This window comes from Athene noctua, chromosome 22 (genome assembly GCF_965140245.1).
Source record: "Athene noctua chromosome 22, bAthNoc1.hap1.1, whole genome shotgun sequence".
NCBI lineage: Eukaryota > Metazoa > Chordata > Aves > Strigiformes > Strigidae > Athene > Athene noctua.
In genome coordinates this window covers 5,299,549-5,318,617 of record NC_134058.1, presented here as the reverse complement: position 1 = coordinate 5,318,617, position 19,069 = coordinate 5,299,549, and the positions used below count along the sequence as shown (strand labels likewise).

Genomic DNA, 19,069 nt, shown 5'->3' with positions numbered 1-19,069 from the left:
CATCTCACCCTCCACAACACTGGAGGCAACCTAGCATTACAGTGTGGCTGGAGCTATTTATAGTGCACCTTATCTTGCACTTACACTGCTCTCTACACTGCCTCCTGCTGATATAACCCAGTATTGGAGCAGTCAGAAAATCAACCATAAATGCCCTTCAGAAAACATTTTGTAAGCACTGAATTTCTGTGAATAGTCCCTTTCCCTCCCTTTACCACCCTGCACGCATATTTCTCCCCAAAATAAGAGCCACAGTAATCCAGTAATAGCCTGATGTTAAATAGTGGTAACTCATATTTATTACAATTATATACAATCGTATTTTATATTTGAAATCTATACATGATCACACAGACGAGCACACTTGCTTGGTGAGGACAGTGAGACTCAGTTGTTACAAGAATTGCTCTGCTAAGAGGCTCTGATGCAGTGAATAATATAATTGGACACCACCATTTTACCAGCTGAGAACACAATGTTGCAAATGACAGGTTTTAAAATTCACCGTTTTAATTTGTGTATAGCCCCAATGGGGAAAAAAAAAGGCTGGACTGGGCAAGAAGGGCCAGTGGTTAACCTCAGAGCTGGAACTGTTCTCTCTTGTGTAAAGACTGCTTTGCTGAAGCAGGTGCCTGTCACTGGGTAGGTACAGATCTCAGCTGATCATTTAAGATGGGTTTTCTCCTCATTTTGGGAGAAAAACAGGCTAAAAACCTAAAGATTAATTGACCAGAATTAACCAACTATTTCAGCATCTGATATCACCTCATTCATTCATTCATTCAGGGTAGCTATAAATAAAATGTAAGATGTCAAAAACTGATGTGAGCTCCTTGTCTTTGGAGGAGGAAGGGTAATAATTGGGATGAGTGGAATCAACTTCTTTCAAAGCCTTCTTTTACTGGGGAGCAATCAGTAACAAAGCCACCTGTTCTCATGGATTTTACTGTGGCCATGAAACCTGGACTTGGTCCCTAGCAAGAGGCCACTTTGATGAGTGTACATCCGCGGGGCAGAAATAGCGTTCTTTGGACCCCACAGAATTTAGTGTTTTTAGATGCTAGGTAGTTTCAGGAATTTGAGGCTTGACATAAGACTTGGAAGAGCCAAGACTGAGATCTGGTGAGGAATTCAGGGTTAAAACATTCCTTTTTTGGCAACAGAATATCAAGGAGTTTGAGAAATAAACCAGAGGGTTATTTTTGGGAAACAGAGAACTGGTTTGGGCCTTACGTGGGGATTAAAGGCTTGTGAAATCAAAGAGCTCAGGACAGGTTGGTTTCTGAAATTGGATAGAAGGACTCTAGAATGCAGCAAAGAGGCTGACTGTTTTGGGACAGATGGTGTTTTTGTAAGAGGACTTAATTCTGTAGCTGTGGTGCATGGTAAGGCGATTGGTCTTCCAGCCTAGGCAGTGACCCCAGCTCAGGTGGGGAAGGTGGGTCTGGGAGGGGAGAAGAAGCCACTGCAACACTGCAAAGCCCTGTGGTGAAGCAGGGCCCAGCTGGTTCTCTGGGCAATCACGACCCTGCTCAAGGTCAATCATGGGAGAATCACTGGACGGGATGGTGGCACTTCTCTCCACAAAATGGGAGAGGCACCAGGGACAGTGCAGGAGGCTAGGGAGGATGTACAGCAGCAGCAGCAGAAGCCAGGGTGCCTTAGTCAATCTCATTCTCGTTGCTGGCCCCCTCAGGTCTTCGTAGCTTTTCCACTTGCTCATTAATCTGACCATCCCCTCCTCGCCGGTCCTCAGTCTGGACACCCAGACATTCCTCCTCATCCACATGGCTAACATCATCATCCTCATCGTCCTCTTCCTCTTCTTCGTTCCTTTTGGTTTCCCTTTTCTCCTCCTCTCCCTGCACCTCCATCCGCACTTGGCTCTTGACATCAATCACTGCTTTGTTGCCCTCCTCCGTGCTCAGCAGATGGCAGCTGACCTTCGAACCCTCAGGGCTGTGGTTCTCCTTGACCGGTGACGAGGTGGTAGACTCGTTGCTGACAGGCGAGATGTCACTGCTGCTATTATGGTTGGCAACAACAGGGTTGGAGGGTGAGCTTGGCTTCACTGGGATCTGCCATGACGGGATCTTAGGAGCCGACGGGGAGGGAGGGAACTGCCTCCTTGGGGGAGGAAAAGAGGGGAAGAAAAGGAGAGAAAGGGGCTTTTATTAAAAACACTGAGGGTTATCATTAGAAAGAATGGTATTTGCACTGGGGAAGTCATGTAGAGAAAGACAAACTGCAAGTCTCCTTTGCCATAAATGAGCAAAACCAAGGCCACTTCACTTCTTCAGCCGGCATCTCAAAGTGCTTTACAAGCACCCAGTAATCGAGCCTGCAGACAAGGGAAATATCACAGCTGGGCAATCTGAAGTACTAAAATGATCTGGTTTGGCCAATTTCACAGAGTAAGTTAGCACTCAGGAATGCTGTCTGTGGAAAGACATGGGTGCCCCTTTACAAAGCAATTACTAATTCATCAGTAAAGAAAATTCCCACTGGAGCAAGAAGTCAGACACACCAGGTCCTTGTGCCTGAGCCAAGGAATTTCACCACCTGGCTCTCACCTCCACTGTGATACACAGCTATTGCATCCTGGCTCATCACAATCCAGAGCCCATCTCCTAGTCCCAGCATGCACTTTACATGTTTGGGCCAGGTCCTGGCTGCCACAAACTGGTTCAGCCTCTCTGACTCGAATGGAGTCACACCAGCTTGCACCAGCTGAGAAAGCTGGCGGCTCTGTCCTCGAGTCCTTTCCAGGTGGCCTTTGAGGATTTGGTAGTGGCCCAGCCCTAACAGGAGAATCCAAGTACCAAACAGGACAAATGTAAGTGCAGCGGGGAGCACTGGTGCCCTAAGAAAGTCAACCATCATGAAGAGCAAAGCAATAAGCATGTCTGATCTAGTACTCCCCATGCATCCTTGCTTGTGTGTGTGAAAAGCGGGAGTACGAAGAGGTATCAGATGCAGCTCTGAAAAGGATGCTGTGGGGCAGGGAGTCCTCACACCCCTTGGGAGAGCTGGCTAGTGCCACGGACAAGACCAGAGCAGATGAAAGCTGGCTGCTCTCCTACAGTGAGCACTCAAACACAGCAGATTACATTTTCTTAGACTGAACTAGGAACAGTAGTTGCTCTCACCCCCTCTTCCCGCTGCCACCACCAGCCATCAGAGAACTCTGCTGAACTAACCTCCATCTCGTGTGAGTGCAATAAGCTAATGTCTGCATTATTCAACTAGTATCATAAATGCAATCAACAAATTAAATCAGATTTTCTTGGCTCCGGTGTTGCTGCTGCCTTCTCGCTGCAGAAACATTTGCCTTTTTGTTAAAAACCAACCCCCCCCCAAAAGTTTTCTTTTTTCCAAAAAGCTCTTATCCCCCAGCTGCAACTTTCTCATAGCTGAAGAGGTGTCATTAAGTAACGCTCTCTCCCCAGCAGTGATGCTAGTATGACCCAACTTAACAGACCTGATATGTGTCCCTCGATCCTCCAAAGCTTTCTACTGTGACTCCTGGGAGGAATGGAATGTGTAGCGGGAATTTACAGAATCACAGAATCATCTAGGTTGGAAAAGACCTTGAAGATTATCTAGTCCAACCATTAAAAGGATATTAAAGACAATACATGTTTCAGATTTCTGAAAATCCAAAGATTTTTGCTGAGATCCAGAACATGCCTAGTCCAATCCTTAGACTGATCTGTGAAGTCTATCTCTTAGGAAACAGATGACTTGAGAAGACTTCATTACATGTAGAAAGAGGCAAGAGAGTCATACCAGAGTGAAAGGATCAATAGCTGAAAAGCTAGATAAATTCTTAAATAATGTACTTGGAAACAAAGAATATCCTGCAGAACTGAGATCTGATCCCTGTTCTTACGTCTGTCCCACAGGCTGGGATTTGTATCATCTCATTTCAGACATCTACTACATTATAGGATGTCTATACCTGAGCTAGCTAACCAAGAGAAAAAGGCTCTGCTGAAGTGTGATTCTTTTCATCCTGGTTATGCCCTAACCATGAACAGGCCAGCTGAACTGTGTCCAGGAGGGACTCTCTCTGTAACAGAATGCAGGTGCGGATGCAGACAGCACTTCAGGCTAAGCGAGAGGCATCCTGACTGGGGTAAATGGCAGAGAATTCTTCTATCATAAACAAAAAGGAAAAATCTTATTAATTACCCAAAGTGCTCTGTGATTTAAGGCACGTTTGAAAAGCATTTTGAGACCTACAAATAGAAAGTGATAGTGGAGTGCAAAGTGGTATTACCAAAATAGCAATAACAGGATATAGAGCTAGTTCCTGTTGGAAATGCCTCTCCTCTCCATGACTGATAAAATCCCAGAAAGCAACCCTGTCCCCACACACTAATCTGCTCACATATTCCATCCATACCTGTTCAGGAGAAGTCCTTTTAACGAGTAGATCTCAGATTTTAATTCATTAATATTCTGCGACTCCAGAATCCAGTTGGTGGAAGTTGTGGCCTAGAACATGGAAAAATAATTTAAAATCTCTGACCTGAGCAAAATAACTTCCACAATAAAGAAGGACCTGAATGGATCCCCATGATGGTCAGAAATGGTAACTGTCTCAAGGTGCTAAGACTACCCAAATATTTGCTTTCCATCTGGAGGACTAACTAATCTTGTCTCCAACATACCATGCACAACCACTGCTGAAAGATCTCAAGGGGATCTTTCTTTCTGGATTAGAAGGAGGCCAGCACTTGTAAGAATTCAGACAAAGCTAGATCTACATAGGATTTTTTCCACCAACATATCAGACAGAGAATAATACAAAAGGAAATAAACTAAATCATTTGACACTGACCTCATGAATGATTTCTACAGAAGAACTAGAACTGGATCCTGAAAGGCAGCGGGAGTTACACTGAATCAGGTCCTTTACTTTCCTGTGACCACACTTAGCTGAGGCAAGAGATTCAAATATATACTAACAACAATTTTAAAACCATTTGTTCATTTCTCCTAAATCATGAAATAAAGAATCGATTATCCGCACTCTGTGATGTTTAGAGGTGGGCTGATAAATTGATGCTTGAAAGTTGAAAAATTCTTCCCTACTAGATCTGAAGAATTAGAGCTATGCTTGAGTTACCAGATTGTATCTCCAGGAAGCAGCTGGACTAGGCACTGTCTCTTGGATATTTCAAAGCAATGAATGCAATTTGGTGGGGAAAGATGATAAGCAACTCATGGAAGCCTGGTGCAGCTGCTGTCAGCACTGCATCAGAATTGCTATGGGCTATCGGGCAGAAATTAGAGTAAGGTAACAAGTGAGGAGAACATGTTACAGATAACACTTTTGGCAATCTTTCTTTCAAGCCTTTTGGGAACTTGAGAACATTAGGAACAGTGAGGAGGAACATTCTGAAAGACAGATCATGGCCTACAGTTAACCCATCCTATCACTCTAGCAACTCCTGTAGCCATGGGCTGCATATGGGACCAAAGAACACTCATGTCTAGTGCTCTCCACAATAATTTCTGCTAAAAGCCATTAGGAATGAACTAATTTGTGAACATCACTCCAGAGATACTCCTAATAAATCCCCTGACAAAGGAAGCCAGGACTGGAATAACACAAAACTCCTCCTCAGCAGTTCCTACTAGATGTAGCCAGAACTGGCTGTTCCCACTTATTCTTTAAACAGACCTCAGCTAGTGCTGAGTAACCCTGAACACCTTCACAGCCAGCACTCCTCAGTGACTTCTGGGCTGTGAACCCAGCGGGCTGGGAGAGGCTCAGCCTGTAGTAGCTGTGATATACACAGATGCGCTCCTTTGGGATTCACACTCCCAGCCCTCAGACAGCAAGAATCCAGGAGCCACTGTTCTGGCTTTCCAAGACCTTGAAAGCTACAGCAACACATTAACAAGGGAGTGATTTCCACTCACTGGCCTGCAAAGGACTCAAATTTCCAAAACACATATGGTGCCAGATGCCTAGGATTTAGAAATAAAATCTGACATCTGGGGCTTTTTAGCCAGTCTCTTTAAAAAACAGTTGTAGAAAATTCAAGCCTTGAATTTTTATGTACGTTTTTTAATTACTTAAAGTCCCTCTTTTTAATTTTTTACAGCATGCCAGTAGGAGTTTGAAAAGCAGATATAAAAACTTACATTACAGCTGAGAAAACACAGCTTTTATTCTTTGGTTTGTGGGGTTGCCCAAGTTTTTCTTTGTACACATGAGGTTTAAATATCATAACAATGTGTGCTACCATTTCAGTGCAGGGGGTAGAGAGGGGGGAGGAAAAACTTCTTCAAGACTCCCTAAACCACCAAGACTCTTATACCCTTTTTCCTTCTTAAAGCTCAACATGTGGTCTTAATCTTAACACTTAAGACCTGAAAACAGTTTTCCAATTTCCGGACTGGCTCCAGGCCACTGACAGGCCACAGTTCCCAAGGAAAATTGAAGTAGAGTGTTGTGGCCATAAACTGGCTTTCATGGTTGGGTTTACAGCTGTGCCACTGAGGGATTCCTACTGTACAGTGTGCACTCCACATAGTCAGCTGTGGCCCACCAGTTACACACCATCAAAGGGTTTGTATGAGATTAAAGTATAGGTAAGGGGAGAAGACAACTCTTCATGCTACAGGTAAAAGACTGTAAGCATTGTCCAAAAGATTTCACAGGAAAAAGAAAAATCTCTCCCTGTACAGAGAATACTGCAAAATGACTGGGCCCTGAATAATCCTAAATTTGCAAGTGAAAGGAAGACACCTCCATGCGACTAGTTCAAATTCATCCCACCTCACATGCAACCAACACTTACTGGCTGATAGAATGCTTAGGCCAAGGGCTGCAGAGTACTTTGGAGATGAAGAGTAGTAATTCTCATTGCCAAAAAAACCCATCAGTTTTGGTTAAAAGTGGTTACTTGTATTTACACGTGTAACAACACAGACTAGTCAGAAGTGATGGTTTTATTGCCAGAGTCAAGTCAGGAGGCAAGGGGAATGGGCCACTGTGCATCACTAATGTGGTTGTGATGGGGCCACCTGTTACACTGCGATGACCAAAATCACTGAAACAAGAAACCAGCCTTGCCTGAACAGGATTAAGTCATTGTTTGGACAATGTACAAGGGTACAGGAGAAATACAAACATGTAAAATTACATACTACACACAAACAAAACCTCTGGCACAACTGGCCTTTACCTCTTTTGGTCAGTGGACTAACAGCACAATTATTTAATCTCAAATGCAGTGCAGAAGACACAGAGCTGAGAACAAGGCTGAGGCCTCAGACACACAGGCTGCATACAGAGCTAAACAGCAAAGCCCTCACAGAAGTTAGATATAGTTCACTGAGCACCCAGTTAATATCCAGAGCTTTAAGCAGAGCACCTACAGAGAAGTCAGATGCAGAAAAACTGCCTGGGTGTATGACAGAGCTGAAGGCTGGATTATGAACCTAATAAGGGGCTTTCCATGTGCCCACAACAGAAGCCATAAATGTTCCAAAGAGATGGTGATGTTCTAAAGGTGAAGAGTTGGAAGTGGATACCTTCGAAGCAGCCAGTTCTTGGGTGAGGTCCTGGATTTTCTGTTGTTGCTGGATTAGCAGTTCCTGGACAGCTGCTAAAGTTGTCTGTAACTGAGTCACTGTGAGGGAAAAAGCAGGAGAGTGTTTAACTGAGATGCATGCACATATGCACGCTCACACACGTCCTTCCTGCTGTCTAGCTACAAAGATGCCTCTATTCCAACTATATTTAATTTATCTACGCCCGCCTGCTCACTTTAATCCATATGATTTATCTGCACTACGGGTAATCTACCTGCACTGCATCTAACCTCCAGTATTTCTAGTTTATCTTTCCATTGTATAGATGTCTATAGCCCACAGTATATCCGTCCAAAACCTCTCCCTTCTAATTATATTGGTTTATGATTTGTACATCTCCCTGAACTTATACAATGTTTGTATCATTTATCTGTCTCGGGCCTCACGCAGGCAAACACTGAGTAGCTCCAGTCTGGGAAGAGGCTGGTCTCAGGATTGACCTTAGGGTACCATGAGAAAAGAAAGATGCTTTTCTCCTAACCCTCCACTAAAAAGTGTAATTAGCATCCGCCCACTCTCAACCCACCAGCTCCTTCAACCCCAACATCTTCAACAGAGTTAGTGCTGAAAATCATACTTTTTTCCATCCCACCAACTGAATATACTTTGCACTTTTCCCCTTTTATTTCAAGAGAACACCCTGTATTCCCCTCCTACACCCCAGCAAACATGGAAGAACTTCTCCTGGACTCCCAGCTACAGCTGTAGAAGAACTTTTTCTACTTTGGTACTTTATCCAAAGCTTCTAGGCAGTAAACAAGCTGATAAAATAAAATAAAATAAAATTAAAAACTCTATTGGTGTGACAGGTAACAGCTAATCCAGACCATCATTAGGGCATCGGGTAATGAACAGACACCCTATAGAGTCAATAACAGAGAAGGTGGCTAAGGTCAGGGAGGCACAGTAATTACAGACTCTCCTGACCCTTCCTCGGATTTTCAGATGGAAGGTGGGGGGAAAGCACCAAAAAAAAGCCCCTGAAAACATCAGAGAAGCAGAAATTAAAAATGAACTTTACAGCCCTCCGAAAGGCTGTCATTTTATTCCCCTTATTAATATTCTGAGGTTGGGAGCCTTTCCGTAAAAACATAATTAATTGAGGCCGCGCCGACAGTAAACAAGCAATTTCAAATTAAACCGAAATGACGGCGGCTTCATTTGCAAATGTGAACAGATTCTCAGAGCAGATAAATGAAGTCACCACATAAAGTGGAGATGGAGGGAAAGAAAAGGGTGGGAGTCTTGGCAGAATGGAGGATACAGGGAGAAAGGCTTTGAGGGGTGAATTGATGGAGTCATTAATCTTTACCTGTCTGTGTCACACTGCCACTCATCTCAGAAATGTTTGACTCAATCCTCTGAAGCTGTTTCCTGTCTTCTTTGCCTCCCATGATGAGAGGAAGCAGGTATTTCTGCATGGAGTACAGAAACTTTCTTAGGAAACAAGGATATGCAAAGCAGTCTTTCTGATCTACCTGAAACATCCTCAAAGCCCACCACCCAAACCTCAGCCTTTATCACAGAGCCACACACCTGGCTGAGAAAAGAAATTCCCTCTACAGTAGGTGTTAAAAGAAGTTGCAGAAGATACGGGTTGTGCGGTTACATTTTTGGGTGCTAAAAACCAGTTCCTAGCTCCATTGAAGGTTTCCTGGGACAGCTCTCAGTCCGGAGAAACATCCATCACACACAGAGTACGGTTCCAGATCGTACGCTCTCAGATGTGAACGCACTGATGTGCCACAACATCTGAGCTACATCCACAAGGCAAGAAACGCAGAAGTGGGAAGAAGAGGAGAAAGGCCCAGAGGAAGTACAAGCCAGGGAGTGAGAGGTATTATTAAATCTTTTGAACCTTGGCAGGAGAAGGGTTATGAGTCACTGAGGGAAAAGCAGAGATCTGGAGCACGGGAAGAAAAAGAAAATGGAGCAGAGTTAACAGCAGTAGGAGGGAACTAAGGAACCAGGGCTAAAGGAAGTGAGCCAAGCTAGTACAGGATGGGAGGCAGTTCAGTGACACCGTACACAGCCATGAAATCCACCTCACTCTGCCCTTGCAGAGGATGGATTAGACCTAACAGGTCACAACTCTAACTACCATGGATCCTTCTGCAGCACTGCTCCTATGAACTGAACATGCACCTTAACAAGGGCACATCCAAGCACAACATGGCAGATGAAAAAAACGTGAGAGAAGGATGGTCTAGGATGTGGGAATAGCCGTGAGAGCGCCTATCAATTCTCCTTCATCCTGGCTTTTGCTCCCTGTACCCACTGCAGGGTTGTACATACAGGATTATTCCTGAGACAGAGTTGATTATCCAAACTGACGTGTGTGGGACAGCCTTCCTTTACATGTAATAGCACTGGTTTAAGATTTCAGCGTCACTGTACACAGCTCTTACCCTCACAAAGCACGTGTACACGTACATGTTTACACTCAGACATTCTGAAAAGCAAATAGCATTTGATGACTTTCACACACAGTTCTCTCTCAATCTTCACAGAACACACATGGACAACTATGTTGTATCCTAGCATCCTATCTTTCATATAAAATCACTATTTGCAAACTCCCTCAAAATCACATAAAGGACAGAGGGAAGTCATCAACTGTTTCCAAAGATTTCTTAACTCCTACAAAAGAGTATGAGTTTCTGCTAGGCACACAATAGGCCTTATGAGGTTTGGATAGGCAGCAAAGCAAGATCTGTAAACAAAGAATACAGCAGTAGAATATATTAACAGCATCAATGACACACCAAAAAAAATTATGTAAATCATCAATATGTGTTAGATATGTGTCATTTAGTAACAGCAATAGGTTCAGGTCTGCAAGGTCCAGCAGCTGTTGTCTTAACATCTCTGGACACTTAGCTCCACCCTTCTTTGCAAGAATGAAAAGATCAGTAAGGTTGGCATCACTACTGTAATATAAAAACATAGGGACAACATATCTCAATAAAAAGCCATTCTCTTAAGTCATGTAACTTTACTTGCAGAGATGGAACATGTTGCTTGGCTCAGAAAATTAATTATAGGACAGGATAAGAAAAGTAGTTTTAACCTAGAAGGCCAACACTTTTATTTTGCAAAATAGATTTTACTAAGCAAGGCAGTAATTGTTAATTAAAGAACAAACATGAAAACCATCAACCTCTCATTTAGTCTTCATCTCTGTCTCTTTTCCAAAAATAAAACACAACTCCCACTGAACCAAAGCTCTTAACACTCTGCTGTGTTGACCCAAACCACTTATGTCTTTCTATGTAGCCACAGAATATGGTTGCTTACCAAAGACATTATCTAATGTCACTTACCACATTGCTGGAAAGCAAATCCAGAGTGAAAGGGAAACACTGCACAAGAAGTAAGAAGGGGATGCTGTCTCTACAGTACACAAGCAGACACACACTCACTCTACCTTTTTCTAAGCACACTGGAGTAGAACTACAGGATGTAGGGCAGACCTGGAAATTAGGAACTTCTTTTCAATGTTCTGGTCGGTCAGAGAAGATTCTTTCCTACCCATGGTGCAGGATCACCAGTGCACAGAAATCACTAGACTGGGGATATGACAGTAATGCCAGCTGGCCAATGCTGAGAGAATCCCTTTGCTGAAATGTGTTTAGTTCCCCAACTTGAGAAAGTCCAAAATACACATACATGATGAAAATTATCTTGTTTCTAGCAGTTTGAGATCCACTGCTAAAAACTAGGTTTCCTTGCTTGACACTTTTTGACTATACATTTTCATGTTAAGTGTCTGCATTTCTCAAATATACTAATGGCAGCACCAGTAAGAACAGAGATGCTTCACCAACTTGGAACTAGCATAACATCATGCTCTCAGACTACAGTGTGAAAGTAGTGAGGAAGATATTACCTTGTAGAGCTGGTGGAATCCAAAGGCAATTCCTGCCATTATGATAGCCAAAGCCCCATAATCTCTCCATCTGGAGCCAGGTGGACCTAAAGGCCAAAATCAAGAAATAATCAGTCAGAGCTGCAGGTGATAACATTTGCATACACCCATTTTATCAGAGAAAAGAGTAATGAATAATGCCAGTTTTGCTGCTTCTTAGCAGGCTCAGATTTACTGAGCAGGGGGCATTAAGATGCTGGTAGTCCCTCAGGTGCAGTGTGCAGGCTTCTGGCCCTAGGACACTGAAACATCTGTCCAGACCTCTAGCACTGACACTGGCCTTGCACAAAGTGTCAAAGGGAGACAAATCACAGCAGCAATTAGAAAAGTTCCATCAAGCTGTTCTGCCCTACTCTTTCCTTGCAGAAGGCACTCTGAACCCTACTGCACTTTCCCCAGACAACTGTCTGTGGTGTTAGTACTAGCTAAGGTTAACTCATTATCTGAATACCAATCGTTCTCCACTATCATAATTTTTGAAAATGGGGACAAAGCCAGAGACCCAGAAGACTGCAGAAAAAAAGAAAGAAGGAAGTGTTTTGAGAAAGAAGAGGAATCTAGCAGGGCAATAAATAGGTTTATGAACACCATGTCAGCAATTACTGACCACTTCAATAAGGAAGGATCCAGTGTCTTTGAAGCCTTAGTTACGAATAGGGAGCAAAGCACACATAAACAGCAGAGAGAAAATATGCAATTAAATATCTACAGAGAGAGGTAAAGAAGTAGATAAAAGCTTGAGATATTTAACATACAGTTCTGCACAGAAGGTTAGAGACTCCACAGAGCAAAGCACAGATACCGTATGCTGTGCTCCTTCAAGCAGAATCAGAACACACCTGTAGTTTTCCACCAGCTTTATCCTTTCCCCTCCCTCGCAGTTCCCTTAACAAATCTCGTACTGCCCCCGGTTTTCTTTAATAATAAAGAGGATGCAGAGTGATCTTTCCTAAAGTTCAGTGGCAGGATGTAGGCAGAACTGATGAGGTGGAGGCCGGTATACAGTCTCCAAACAGACAGATCCAAATCGACACGTGACCTACAATGTCTCAGAAATGCATTCTGTTCCCCAAAGTTTCAATTCAGGCTTTCAAAGGGAGACTTAACTGGCTGAAATGACTGAAAGTGTCTCCTTTCAGCATTGTTCACCTAGTGCCATTTTTCCTGTTGCTGAGATCTACAGGCCTTTCATTGCATGAGTTACTCCTAATCCCAGCCCTCAGGCCCTACACACAGGCACGGACTGTCAAATACTGGCACTCACTGCATCTTACTACCTTTTAGGACACAGCTCCTCAAATTATCCACTGGCTAGAAATCTGAACAAATTAAAGCAGCTCTGTCAGAACTGGTGAATAGTGTCACCAGTAGTATTTTGGGTTGCTGCAGTTGCAGTTTTGGAGCTTAAGCACATGATCAAATTATCATAACTTTTTAACTTAATGAGTTAACACACGTCAGCTAAGCTGCAGTAACTGGCTGTGTACATGTCAGGATTTAAAATGATCTCTGGCTAATCTTGCCGCAAACCCTAGCCATCCACCCCACTTTTCCTTCCTTACTCCACTCCTACTGGCATTTCTGTCTCTCGGTTATCCAGTTCTCTGCCCTGAACTTCTGATTAAAAATATCCTTCCATGACAAGAACTTGTTCCAGGCTGAACAGCCTATTGTAGAGGGTTAATGCATCTCAGATGGGTCTGTGGGTCCAACCGTGCGTGGTCCATGGCAGTCCTTGACTGCCTGTCCCCACCTACCTCCCAGTCACAGTGACCTCTGAGCAGAAAGGAGAGGCACCTGTAGGACTCTGTCCGTTTTGCCCTTTCACCTCACTCATCTCTCCCTCCATCCCTGTAATGCTTGAGCTAAGAACATTTTATTGCCCCCTGGTTTTCATTATTAATGAAAAGGGACCAGAATGATCTTTCCTAAAGTTCAGAGAGTCTATAAAGACAAGAAGCTGAAATGCCATTTTACTCGTTTTAGAGATGTGTGAAATAATTCTGTCTTGTGGCAAAAAAAAAAAAAAGTGAAGGGGGTGGAGAGGAAAAGTGAGTGAGGGATGCAGTAAAGGCTCTGCATTGACCACATCAACTTTACAATGTTATGAAGAATGTCACAGCTCTGCCTAAAATCCACATTCGGTCTTCCTTTTTTTCTGCAATACTCTAACCTAAAACATGGGGTGGAGAGAGGGTTAGAAGTTTCTCAGCTGTAACCTCAGTGCTCACACTGACTTCTTTGCATATCCTCAATTTCCCCACTTGTAAAACTGGATTATATTCAGAGAAAATGAAAACGCACTACTAGCCCGGTTACTCTTCAGTTTATGCACTGGGGAAGTAACAAACCATTCCATGTAAGAGACACTCAAAAGGCAAACGGAAGGGACACAGACATTTTATCCAGCTGTAAGTCTGTATTTTCTATAAGCATATTTAATTTTCACTGCAGCAACTGTAAATTGCATTTTCAGAGTAAACACTTACTATTTTTAAGATCCTCATTCATCTCAGAATTAACTTTCCTGACATCAATTAATTAGGCCTTGTACATCCAAGTAAGGTCAGCCTCACTAGTATCCACACTTAAATCTATAGAAACTGAGGTTGGAAGAGGTGATTTTCCAAGAGCAAACAGTGAACTCATGGAGAGGAGTTGGGGGAAAAAAGAGTTTGGATTCTAGTTACCATTTTTAATTGTTAGAGAAAACAGTCTGTATTCTACAGCCTCCCACATAATGAAGACACAGGGGTGGGAGAAGAAGATCCAAACGGCAAGAAAAACAGTCACTGGAGCTGATTTTTAAGCAGGTGTAAAATCTGCACAAAACCCCATAAATGGAGACCATAAATACCATGGGGAAGAACACAGACAATACCTGGATGATAAACATGCAGCTTTGCTCACCTTGCTCAGAAACTCCCCTGAGTTTGCTTGTAATTATAAGGGTTAGAAAGGTAAAAAAAAAAACAAAACCAAAAAAACCCCAATTAATCATTTAAATATATAAGTCAGATTTTTGTCCTCATTGCTGGATTAGTATATTTCATAACGCCAACAGCAGACAGCCCTGGTTTTTTACTGGGGGTTCATTTTAGAGCATGTTTAAACTAGTCAGATTGAGTGATGCTTCCAGCAACTAATCGCATGTCAAATAAAAGATATTTTATGTAATAAATTACTGCTACAAGTAATTCAAATGTCATTTATCAGTTTTATTATCAGTCAGGCAAAGTCTTGTTTCTCTATATTAATCAAATTCAAGCTTTTTTTAAGCTTTTTTTTTTTTAAGCAGTTTTGACACCTCTTGGCAAAAGTACAAACTGGAGGGAAGGAATTACTCCTCCAGAACAGGTGGAGAAATAGTAGGGATGGTATTGAGCTAAAATACAGTGTCTAGAAACTTAACTCTTGTCTCTTCCTCCCAAAAGCTATTATTGTTTCTCTTAAACCAAACCCAGGAGGAGTCTGGCATACAAGAAATATGCCACTCTGAAGGCTTACAAATACGCTTCTTTCTTGTCAACTCTTCAAGAATAAGAAAGTATTTACACAGGTAACTGCTATTTCCAACAAAACATTAAAACATGAAGTAATGCCTACACTAGCAGTTCAATTGTACAAAAGGAAGTATTTAAGGGTTATGAATTATTTCCTGAAACTTTAAAAATCAGGACAGACTGAGCTGACTGACAACAGCAGAAGATCAAGCAAGTAAAATCAAAAGGTGTGCATAGGATTTATTGCTCTGACACACAAGGGTGGACGTTTTGCACTGGAGTTGATGGCAAGATGACCAAGTCATCTGTTTCCTCCATTTCTGCTGGATAAACTCTCGAGATGGTTCTGAAGCCCTCCTGAACTTCTGTACTCTTAACCCACAGTTTTAACATACCTTTTAAACATGAAGCAGCAACACCTTCTGGGGAGGGGGACAGAGAGCAATTGGGTTTCTTAAGACACTAGCTGGTGCTTTTCAGCACAGTACCCTCCTCAACTGTTTCTCCTTTTTGCTCTGTGGGGGGTAATTCTTTCTCTCTAGATTTGTGATTTTGTGTGGAGGTATCAAAACTACTCTAAAAAAATGAACCAAATATCAAACACAAAGTGTTTCACAGTCTTCAAGACCTACACTCCAGCAGATCAGATGTTGCTTCACACAAAACTCAGATGTCTTCTTTGGGGAAGGTAAATATAGCTCATAAACTTTTTCAGTATAAGCTCTTCCAGTATGAGTTGTTCCCATCAATGAGTCAACTTATAGATTCAGCAGTCTACCAATCTCATTAGTCCTTTAGATATATACTTTTGAACTTCAAACCTTGAAACATTCCAACACTAGTGTCATGAGTACTCTGTAAGAAGATAAGCATAACAGATAGACATAAGTAGTATCTATCTTTCTCTCTACGTGACAACCTCTGGCAAATCTGTGAAAGATAAATTGACTTAGTAAACTATCACAGAAACAACTGTCCTCGAGCAGATTTAGACCAATTCAGAGATATTCATTACAGGATTAGCAACCAACTGATGAAATAACCTACAGCAAACAAGGCACCTTGAAAGAGCACTGAGCCACTGCACAGTCTCATCCATCAGCTCTAGAGAAAGTCACATATTCTTTTTGCAGTTCTGATACCACGGAAAACACTTAAAAGGAAGACACAAAGATGGATCCATCATTAACAACACCAGAACTACACCAGTCAAAGACTAGAATAGGGCACAGACGATACCTAATCAAAATAAATATTTTTGTCAAATAAATGCCATGTATATTTAACTATTTATTCTTTTTATACATCCATTTAGAGGTTAAGCTTACATAGAAGGTCTAAAAAAAAAAATGGCTCAGGAGAGGAGGAACAATAACTAATGAACCTACTGTCACCGTTTCCCTGATTCTGGGGTTTGCTAAAAAGGACTGGCTCACAGGCAAACGCTTCTGATTCAAATTATTCAAAAAGCACCAATCAGATCACAAAGCTAGAGCACCAGTTTACAATACAACCCCTAAAAAAGCTTTACTTTGGTGGTATTTTTATTCACCTTTGGTTTCTGAGATTCTGTAATGCTCAGATACTTTCAGACTTCTCTTTGAAACTGTTACTGGGAACATTTTGATGTTTAAATACTAGTTCAGATTCTTACCTAGTAAGAAGAAATTGGGAGCTGGTGCTTTGAGGAAAGCCACAATAGTAAAAGGAAAAAAAAATACAGTGATAAAGCTGCAAGGGTTAACAGTGATGACAATGTTTTCCAGTTTGAATTGCATACTTCTTTCCTGCCCTACTAATACTAGTGGAACACTATAAAATAAGGGAAGATTAACTCTTCCAACACTGGGCTGCGATAAATTAGCTGAATGAGCAACAGATAGCACTAAGAGGGATCTGGCACCGTTTCTCCATCAAGAGTGCAGATTTTGCTTTTCTGGCATTTTCTGTGGAACAGAAATGGAGGCAGGAGGCAGAATTTAGTCCTGAAGTTCACCAGCACACCCAATACGACAGTTAAAAATATTCCAGTTCTGAGCCTAACTCCACCACAAATGTTTTTCTTCCCAAACTGTGCCAAGCCAGAGTATTTAAAAACTCAGAAAGCAAGTCTAGTACTGTCTCTAGCAATAGCAAAAATATGCCATAAACTAATAAACACAGTCCTAAGTGGACTGTTGCCTTGGTCAATATGTGACCTAGAGGTGTTTAGGAACAGTATAAAAATCCTGTTCTTAATACTTGGCAGGTAAGTGAAGTGATTTTCAAACTGCCAGACACACATGTGAGCTGAACAGCTTCTTTTGATGGATTTTTAATGGTGTGTACTTTGGTTTTTATTGTTTGGAGCTTAGATACTTTTTTGCGAGGTTTGTTTTAAAATGCAAATATATATGTAAATTTTGAGTCTACACAGATTATGTTGGGACTTTAAAAATTCTTTGAGTGTATTTTGTAGACAAAATCATACAATCACATCCACACAGTCCACAGAATTTCTGCTGTCACCCCTCAGATTATTTAAGATGGAAGAGAGAAAGCTTGTTAAAATTAAGGATCCATATTAACTGTTCATTATTATCTGTAACCTGATGGCACTCTTAAAACTCCTCATACTGGGGGTCCATTGTGTCAGACCTTAAACTCACACACAGAGGTCACAGACTAAATCCTAAAGACCTTATATTCTAGCAGAAGAAAATACACCTCTTCCAAGTAACTGTTTGAGGCATTAACTGTCAGAGTTCAAGGAGCATCTGGACAACTCTCTTAGTCATATGGTTTAGTTTTAGGTAGTCCTGTGAGGAGCAGGGAGTTGGACTCCATGATCTTTATGGGTCCCTTTCAATTTGAGATATTCTATGATTCTATGAACTGGTTGGTTGCCTGACTAGTTAAGAAAACAAATCCTCTAACTAAAATACAAAATTCTGTGGTGATGTCCAACAGCTTATTGAACAGAGTCCAATGTTGCCATGACTAAAGATGTAATAGTGTTGTACTTTCACATCACCTTCTATCTAGGAATATATCAGCTCTATCATATATTAATGATCTAAATATTAGAAAACCCTACTGATGAAGGGAAGCATGACCCTAAGTTTTAGAAGGGAAGACTGAGTCGTCTGTTGGCTAAATGCTTTTTTCAAGTCATTATAGTGGGTCAGAATCTAATTTGTATTGACCACACATCTTCAGGTCAAGAGGTGTCACAGGCCAGTATGTATGATGTTTGTTTGCAGACGATGATCATTTGTATCTCATTTTCCTTGAGTAATGTGATCTTGCATCAACAAGCATGAAGCACATGCAAAGTAACATTTGGTGTCCGATTCTGGCAAAAAGTGTGGCATTAGTTGAACTGAAACCTTGGATCTGGCACAGAAATCTGTGAAAATGCTGCAGAAATCACTGCAGAAAGCAACGGAACCAGCTGTTTTTCAAAGTGTTACTTACCATGCACCACAGGGCGAGCAGGCTGAGTTGGCAGCAGCTGTGTAGGAGGACCTGGGGACTGTGGCTCATCCGTGCTCGTGCCCGACTGCTGGAAGGCCAGGTCAATCTCTTCATCTGTCAGGCCTGGGGGAGCAGAGGAAATGAAATCAGTTTAGCACCTTTACCCACTTGATGCACGCATAATTAAATTCTCAAGCCAGGCAGAACCCTTTCAAGCTGCAAAGAATTTTGGCACTGACTTGAGCAGTAATGCCTCCCCAATTTTGGATTCACTGGAATGTCTCCCTCTCTCTTTCTCTGTTGCAATTTAACCTTAAGCGACAGAATATTAGCCTCAACGCTGCTTCCAAATGTGGCTCATTCAATTTCCTTAATTTATCCTTGAGTTTATTGCTGCTTTTGAAGTAGCTTTCTATTGCAATTCTCCATTCTTCCCCCGAAAAAAAGATACCATCAACTGCAAATGTGGCTCATTTTAATCTGTAATGGTGTAAAAAAAAAAAAGAGGGGAAAAAACTAACAATAATGCATGAAAACAGACAGGGAAACAAAAAACTAATTATTGGGT

General features: G+C 42.0%; 1 protein-coding gene across 1 annotated transcript in view; it reads right to left on the bottom strand.

Moving 5' to 3' along the window:
* Positions 1-278: 278 nt before the first annotated feature.
* The window catches only part of PEX14 (peroxisomal biogenesis factor 14), a 79,308-nt gene continuing 60,517 nt past the window's right edge, over positions 279-19,069 (bottom strand). The window contains exons 4-9 of the mRNA XM_074924686.1: positions 18,502-18,624; positions 11,504-11,589; positions 8,927-9,029; positions 7,555-7,652; positions 4,409-4,500; positions 279-2,127 (exon numbers count right to left, since the gene is read on the bottom strand). Coding sequence (XP_074780787.1) covers positions 1,662-2,127; positions 4,409-4,500; positions 7,555-7,652; positions 8,927-9,029; positions 11,504-11,589; positions 18,502-18,624 — 968 coding nt within the window. The 3' untranslated portion in view covers positions 279-1,661. The remainder of the gene's footprint in view (positions 2,128-4,408; positions 4,501-7,554; positions 7,653-8,926; positions 9,030-11,503; positions 11,590-18,501; positions 18,625-19,069) is intronic.